General features: G+C 37.3%; 1 protein-coding gene across 3 annotated transcripts in view; it reads left to right on the plus strand.

Moving 5' to 3' along the window:
* The window catches only part of Smad1 (SMAD family member 1), a 72124-nt gene extending 67076 nt beyond the window's left edge, over positions 1-5048 (plus strand). For all 3 annotated transcript variants that reach the window (XM_013515301.1, XM_005386647.2, XM_013515300.1), the window contains exons 6-7: positions 771-1027; positions 3707-5048. In XM_013515301.1, coding sequence (XP_013370755.1) covers positions 771-1027; positions 3707-3850 — 401 coding nt within the window. In that variant the 3' untranslated portion in view covers positions 3851-5048. The remainder of the gene's footprint in view (positions 1-770; positions 1028-3706) is intronic.
* Positions 5049-8763: the final 3715 nt, after the last annotated feature.

The following is an 8763-nucleotide window of genomic DNA, read 5'->3' on the forward strand; positions in this document are numbered from 1 at the left end:
CCTTCCTTCCTTCCTTCCTTCCTTCCTTCCTTCCTTCCTTCCTTCCTTCCTTCCTTTTTTCCTTCTTTTTCTTTCTTTTCTTTTGTACCAGGAATCAAACTCATAACCTCGCGCTTGTCAGGCAGGTGCTGTCCTGTTGAGGTATATACCCAGCAGAGAATACACTTTCACCATGGCCATATAAGGCATTAAATACCAAAATGAAATTGTTATACATTGTAGTTTGTCTTTTTTTTTTTATTCTGGAGATTGAACCCAGGTCCTTTACATTGAAAGTGTCCCTCTTTAAAATTTTATTTTAGGGCTGGGGATATAGCTCAGTGGCATAAGCGCCTGTCTGGCAAGTGCAAGGTTGTGAGTTCGATTCCTAGTACTGCCAAAAAAAAAAAGAAATAAAATTTTATTTTTAATTTTATATTTTTTATTTTGAAACAGGGTCTCACTAAGTGAGGTTGCTTAGGCTGGGCTCGTTCGTCAGGCCCTTAGAGGACTGAGATTACAGGTGTATGCAACCACACCCAGCTGAAATTGTTACACTCTGGCATTATTTTCAAGAAACTTACTCTATATTAGACTTATTCTATTATTTCCTAGAAACCTCTCAGACATGCTTATTGACACGTGAATATTATACTAAAATTTTACCATTTTGTAGGACTTAGAGAATGTCAACAGCCAAAGTTTAAATCTGTACAAATGTATATTTATATGTGGAAGCTGCACAGATGGCTTGCAGCTATGAGACACTGATCTGCTTGGTCTTCCTGCAGGAGTTCATCTTTATTATGTTGGAGGGGAGGTCTATGCCGAATGCCTCAGTGACAGCAGCATCTTTGTGCAAAGTCGGAACTGCAACTACCATCATGGATTTCATCCCACTACTGTTTGCAAAATCCCTAGTGGGTGTAGTTTAAAAATTTTTAACAACCAAGAATTTGCTCAGTTATTGGCACAGTCTGTGAATCATGGTTTCGAAACAGTGTATGAGCTCACAAAGATGTGCACTATACGCATGAGCTTCGTGAAGGTAAGTGAGCTTAGATTCTCTTGTGAGTTTAACGCATGTGCTGTGCTTTCTCACATATACAGCTCTATATCCTCTGAGTGGTATGTCCGTTGATTTTTAAACTTCAACAAGGATGTCAGTTACTAAGAGAGCATCATTGGAACATAGCAGTGCTTGTGCAAAGTGTCCATAGCAGTAGCTTTTAGTAACCTTTTCCTGATTGAAATAGCACTATTTTAGCTCTCATGATACTGTTAGAATATATTCTGTATGTAACCTGTGGTTTCAGTCTATGGTTGTGTTAGGAGACCAATTGCATACATACACCTTTCTTTTCTTTTCTTTTCTTTTTTTTTTTTTTCCTTTCTTTTCATGCTGTGTTTTCAATAGTACTTTCCTGATGGGAACACTTGTTGCTTTTGGTTTCAACAATAAGCAAGTGATCTCTTTGTAAAAATAAAAGTTCATAACATTCAAAATTATTTTTGTTTTGTTAATCTCTTTTTTAACTTTTTCTAGTAAATCTCATGTTTTTAATATAACTCAGAAGTTAGTAGGACGTTGCCTAAAGCTACAGAGGCCTCATAAGCTCCAAGAGTAAATTGTAAGGTTTAAGGATAGAGAAAATTAGATATCCCTCATAGCAATGGATCTTTTCGCCATCTTAGTCTCTGAGATACGAAGGGTTTTAAGATGCCATTGAAATGTTAAAAAGTTTTAAGTACCTGATTAGATGTCATGAGGTGGCGACTTGCCCTAATAACTTGTCTCTGAATGCTCGGAGATAAATTATCGCCCTGTGTTACTCTGAGAAACAGAACTAATTATATACTTGGGCAAGGCAATCGCCTTTTATGTTCTGTCTTCACAAGCTCGCCTAACTTGTTGTTAAACCTGTTTTGTAATGTATTTATTACTGAAGATAATTTTGGAACCTTCGTTAATTATCCTCTAGATCAAAAGTATCTTTCCCTGAGTATAATTTTTTTCTACTTATTTGAATCATCTTAGCAAATTCTCAGTATGTTCTCTTACCACTTCTTTTCTCAAAGCGTAATTCAACAGTTCTTTGCAGCTGAGTCTGGTACCTCTTAAATGTTCTTAGAAGGTTTCTTTTTAACCCCTTGAAGAAGCTGACCCATATGCCATGTATATACGAGATGCCGTTCTTACTCATTTGTAATATTCACTGTTTAATTTTTGACTGAGCATTTTTGCTCAGTTTACACATGAGCATTCGTGTGCAGTTGGCACCGTGGCAGTTATTCCTAAGCTCCCTTGATGAGTCTTACTGAAGGACCACTCTAGAAGAATTTATGACTCTAATGCTTAGAATATCTTTCCCCTCAGATTCATTTCATATTGATTACCCAGTCAATTTTAACAATTCTACTTTTGTACAATATTAATAATTTACTTTCACACAAGTAAAAGCAACCTTAACACTAATAAAGAGTATCTATAATGCACTAGCATGGAGAGTTATGCAAGATATAATAGACATAGCTGGGAAGCTGGATTTAGGGAATTGAAGATAAATCTCATTTAAAAAACTCTTACTGTCATAGTAAGGGATTATCATATATTAGCAATAAAAAAACCCTGCACACTGTTTTTACAGCACTGTTCTTTGTTATCATACTTTACCTTCTACATACTTTACCTTTCCCCGCAGCATCTTGAAGAAATGCTATAAACATTTTACTAACATTAATAGCCAATCTTATGCTTTTTAAAAAAAAGATCATTTTGGGGCATTGATATGGAAAATATATTTCATAAACTTATTTTCACCTTAAGCCCTCCCATCCAAAAAGTCCAAATCAGGTCAGTTAAACAAGTACTTGTAGGTCATCCTCTCTATACAATGACTGTGCTGAATATTAGAGATCAGAGATAACCACTCCCGTCAAAGAACTTACTAGCTAATGGAGATAAACCTATACATTAATTTGATAGTTTATTGATATATGTACAATATGGGTGTATATACATACAGATGTAGTTCAGCATCACCACTTCCTCCAGAAATGTCTCACATTCAGATGTATTTCTTGTAGTTAGGTAGCAGAAATGAATAGAACCCAGCCTTGCCTGGTGTTCTTCATGAAATAAAACTTAATCAGAACTTCATGTTCTTTTGTCCACTCATGCATATAAGTTTTATGTCTTTGCAGCAACAAAATTACTGTTCTCCTTTAACAATACTTACATGTATCCCTGCCAGTGGGTTTTACAATATTACAAGTATCCCTGCCAGTTTTGCCTAGAGATTAAAAGATCAAGCAGTCTGTGTTGATAGGATGACCTTGTACTGCTTGAATGGGGAAGAAACAGACCTATCTGTAGGCTTTTCTTTTGCTGGTAATAAAGTGAAAATTTAATAGTAGTATAGTATAATGGGAAATAAGTATGAACGTTAAAAAATATCTTCATTAAAATAACTTTGTAATGTATTTTAAAACATTAAAACATTCATTTCCAAGGCTAATTAATCTGGGATCCACAGCTGGACTTTGGATGGCCAGCACCTAGGTATCCTTTGAGTTTGCCTGCCAAATTACCTGTTTGTGCATGTGTACATTCCTTGTGGGAAAAGTCCATAGCTTTAGTCAGTTTCTGATTATGCTAACGGTTTTTACTTAATAAATTGAACACCAAGTTAAACAAGTTTAATGACCCCTGATACATTATTTCCAGGGCTGGGGAGCAGAATACCACCGCCAGGATGTTACCAGCACCCCCTGCTGGATTGAGATACACCTGCATGGCCCACTGCAATGGTTGGATAAAGTTCTTACCCAGATGGGTTCACCTCATAATCCTATTTCATCGGTGTCTTAAATGGCCTCGGGCTTCTGCCTCTTGAAAACTATTGAGCCTTGCATGTACTTGAAGGATGGATGAGTCAGACACAATGGAGAGCTGACAAAGGAGCCTTGATAATACTTGACCTCTGTGACCAACTGTCGGATTCAGAAATTTAAAAACCTTGGTAACACACCGTTGATATCAAGAACCTGTTTAGTTTACATTGTAACATTCTATTGTAAAATCAGCTAAAATCCAGACTCTTAGCAGGATGTTGTGTGTAGTTAAAGAAGAGATGGCCACGCCAAGGACAAACTGTCTATTAGAAAAATAGTCCTAAGAGATGCTTTTGTGTTTGGCACTTTAAGGTCATCAGTTGGCAGAAGTTTAGCATTAATAGTCTTTCTGAGGTGTGTTTTTATCAGGGTTAGAGCCCATGTTCAAACTTTTCATGGGTTTTCATAATATTTTAAAACTATTTGTTTAGTATTGGTTTTTTTTTTAAGTAAAGGTTAATCTTTATGATATACATAGTAATCTTTCTAAAATTGTATGCTGACCATACTGCTGTCAGAATAACGTTAGGCGTATGCTCTTTGCTAAATATGTATGTACAGAATATTTGGAAGTTAAGAATTGATTAGACTAGTGAATTTAGGAATATTTGAGGAGGGCAGGGGGAGGGAAAGGACAACTGCAGATGTAGACTATGCTGTAAAAATTCAGTTTGTTGCCTTAAACAAGCTGATGTCTGAATTTTGCTGTGTTTCGATCTTTTAGAGATTTTATCCTATCTTTTTGTTTTGTTTTGTTTTTTGGCATTCTTCTATCCCATCTTCTCCACAAGAGATTATACAGCTGGTTAATTCATATGATAGTGACAGTAAATGAGTAATTCCTGCCCTAGTGAAATTGACTGCCTGTATATTTCAATACCAACTGTACGGAGTGCTTGAATTTAATAAGCAGTTTTTATGGAGTTTACATTACAGAAATAGGCTTTAATTTTCAGGTGAATTGTTTGCCAAACCTAGCAACTCTGTCAAATGAGGATTTAAACCCATTTCAAACTTTTTTAATTTTTTTGTATTCTGTTTGGTTTTTTTCTTCTGTTAATCTTTTATATTCACTTAATGCTCTCATACATGAATACTTTTATTCCAAAACTAGTGGGTTTTCTCTACTGGAAATTTTAAATAAACCTGTCATTATTGCTTACTTTGATTAAAAATTTGTCATTTCCTTTCTTTGTACATTAGATTTAAGGTTGGGGATCAGTAAAATTTGCCACTCGTTTTGAGCTTTTCTATCAGATGTTCTCTGCCAAATAAAACAAGCTAAATTATTAACAGAGAGGTAGGGAGCTTGAATTATGTAGAGAAAGGAGTCCCTTTAAATCAGAAGAGAAAGGACATGTAGACCTTGAAAAATTAATTTCAGAAAAAGCAAAATCTAAATGTGTAAGCCTTTGAATATGAAGAACTACAGCAGCAACATTTATTGCTAGGTACCATTCAGTCAATCAAAAGAATGAATTTCTGTTTTCTATGAGAGTGTAAGGTGACTAAGAAAGAGAAGATGGTAACTTTTGTAGTTTTCTTACAGCTGGGATGCTCCAGCACTCTCCCCAGGCAAGGGGCAGGGAGTTTGCCCAGCTGGGACATAGATTTTGAGGTTGCTTACATTCTAGCCAAGATGATGCCATTTTTCCCCTTTGCATTTTAATGTACTTTTCCTGGAATGTGTCCCAGCCTTAAAATTTAAAGATTCTTTTCCTTCCCCCACCATTGTAAGCTCAGTTTGTGAAAAAATGCCTTGGTGTTTCCCCTATAAATGCAACATTTATCCTCCAAGTTATGACCATGCAAAAATTTCTCCTAAGCTTATTGCTGTCTCCAAAGACATGCTATAAGTAGAAAAACCCTGGGCCAGAAGATCTACTTTATTACACAAATTTGTGCCTTTTTTGCTGACTCACTTAATTTCTATGAACTTCTGTTTTCTCATTTGTTAAGCAAAGGTAGTGTAATTGTGTCCTTATCACAAATTGAGGTGAAGATTGTTTATATAAAAATACTGTACCTTAGAAATATAACTACCATGCAAGTATATAGACCACGATTTCCTTGAACCTTCTCCTGTGGTCTGTATTTTCCATTTATCTGAGTCATTCCTGGCATAGATGATCTCGATCAATGAGAGTGATTGATGTGATATAATTAATTTTAAAATTAAAAATATTACTCAAAACTATTGGGCTTACCAGTGAAGTACAACTGGAAATTGACTAAAAAATAATAAGCATTGAGCTGGGGTCAGAATTTCTCACCCCTTTCCTGGTGGAAAGCTCTTGTTTGCTTTCCTTGAATTCCTGTGGTTGCCTTCCGGGCAGTTATCACAAATCATTGGTTGTAGCAGTGCTGGTAGCCAACTTGAAGCTCCATCAGACAAAACAGCAAATATCTAGTAAGATAAAACCTACAGGGTGGGGATCTCTGGAGTCTGCAGTGTGGTACAAAGTAGGCTGTTCATGCTTACAGGCAGTTATTTGTAGTTTTGTCATCAGCCATAGGAATCTATTATAGTCTTTCAGAATTTTTTAAAGGGGTGAACAAGTCAAAGCAACTACTGGTTTGATTGCTAGAGAAAAAATATTAATCCAGTTCAAACAATGAAAAGCAGTGTGCTTCAGAGTAGACATTTTCTGCCATTAAGAATCAGTAGCTGGAATGATTGGAAGTGGAGGACCCTGGTACCACTGCTTCACTCTATCATTTAATAGAATTTACCTACAGGAAGTTTAATTTCCCGTACCTGTTTCCTCACCTGTAAAATGGAGAGAATAAAGCATACTTTACAGTTATCATGAGATTAAGTCAATACATGCAAAGCACTTAGAACCCTGCAGCGAATAATAGCAAAGAAAAGCATTAGATTCAGCAGACATTTAAAGAAGACCTACTCACTGTTCAAGGATTTGATAAACACAGTGGGAAATCCTGTCTCCAAGAAGCTTACAGAGAAAAGGAAGAAACCTAGCAGCTCATGAGGGCCTGGCCCACTGCATCTCAGGCACTGAGGATGGGATTTCCACACATCTCTTTCATCTTCACAGGAACATAGATGGTACTCCATCCTCAACTCCTGTGTCAGCTGTCAGTCTAACAAATACCTGAACTAATCAACTTATAAAGAGAAAAGGTTTACTTAGCTCAGTTTTGGAGGTTCAGTCCATGATTGGTCAGACCAATTGTTCTAAGCCTCTCATAGGGGAGGGGACAGCACATCATAGCAGAAAACAGGAAACAGGAAATGGAAGGGATTGGTATCCCAATACCCTCTTTGAGGGTACACCCCAATGACCTAACTTCCTCCCACTAGGCCCCACCTCTTAAAGATTTAACCTCGCAATGGAGACCAAGCCTTCAACACAATGAGCCTTTGAGGTTTGTATGTTAAACCCTATGGCTTAGGGACTAAGATATTACCATGTCCATAGCAATATCCAGAATAAGCACATGTAATAAGTGGAAGGTAAGTATAAATCACAGGGAGGAATATGGTGATAAGACCTTGCTGTCTCAGAGGCAGCTCTAGGATGGAGAGACCCCTCCATTCCTTGCAAGCTCAGTGTTGGTATCAGCAGGTGAGAGAACAGTGGATCTCAAAGGCTGATCACTTGTTGTTAGCTCAAAGAACCACAGGCATGGAATACTGTGTTATTTCCTGGGCTGACAGAGTATCAGTAGAGTCATTTAGAACAGTAAGTATTTCTGGTAAGACTGTTTTATTTATTGTCTGCACTTTCTTATACTAGCAGAACTTAATAAAGATAATTCATTACATGCTTTGCAAATGTACCAGATTCAGATTTTACTCTGAGGTCTCATCCAATACAGAAGATGGGCTGTTAGCTACAAGGTTAACAAGAAATGGGGATTGCACAAATTATAAGCAGTTTACCGAAAGGACTCCTCTTACAAAGTCGGGTAAGTATACCAGCTACAGTTTTAATACTCTTAAGCAATTTAGAAGGCAGTGGTCCCCAAAGTGGGTACAGTAAGGAGACCTCCAACCTACAGTTTCCAGGAATCAGAACTGAGAAGTCTCTTTGGAGATTTGGAAGCTCAGTGTTGTGGCAGAAAGGAAAGGCTGTGATCCATTGTCTAAATGTGGCATGATAATTAAAAGCCAGGGGACTGTGAAATTTAAAAGCTTGGAAGCTGACAATTTGTAAATTGTTCCCCTCTTCATCCAAAAAAAAACCAAAGTAACAGAGCTCTCTTTATCCCTAGACGTAGACTAAGTTAAAATAAAAAAAAAAGAGCAAGAGAAAAATGGTATGAGAGCTCCTTGTCAGTTTAGGGTAGCCACTGTGTGAGACTCTGAGGGAGTATTTCACCTTTCCTTGTCACCTGCACTTCACCTCCATCCCAGGTGATGATTCAAGAGCAGCATGTGAGTTACATAGACTTATTTTTTAATGCAGTCTCTGCCACTTTCTAGATGCACCATCTCAGGCAACTGAGTTCATGTCTGAGCTTCAGTCTCATAACCCATAAAGTGGAAAAATAATTGTCACTCTCACGTAGGTCACTGTGAGCCTCTACTGGTATGATGCACACTTAATACTTGCCCCTCAGCCATACAGAAAGCACTTAATAGTGGTTCGGCTATAGTAGTGACAGTGACCTACCAGGCTTCATAGATTCTGCCTAGCGAATGCTCAGCAGGTGGAGGTAGTAGGGTGCTCAGTATCTTTTGTATATGGTAGATGATTTGGAGTCCTCACCAGTAAAAACTTATAAAATCTGTGCTACAGTGGTACATATGCATTATGGCAAGGGCAGGAGAAAAGAAGAAAGGGGAAACCTGAGCTTTGCTAAATAACTGTGCTTTTACAGTGCTTATAAATGTCAGTTTTCATTTACATTACATCCTACGTC

Source organism: Chinchilla lanigera, unplaced genomic scaffold, assembly GCF_000276665.1.
Source record: "Chinchilla lanigera isolate Chin_1 unplaced genomic scaffold, ChiLan1.0 scaffold00027, whole genome shotgun sequence".
Classification (NCBI taxonomy): Eukaryota; Metazoa; Chordata; class Mammalia; order Rodentia; family Chinchillidae; genus Chinchilla; species Chinchilla lanigera.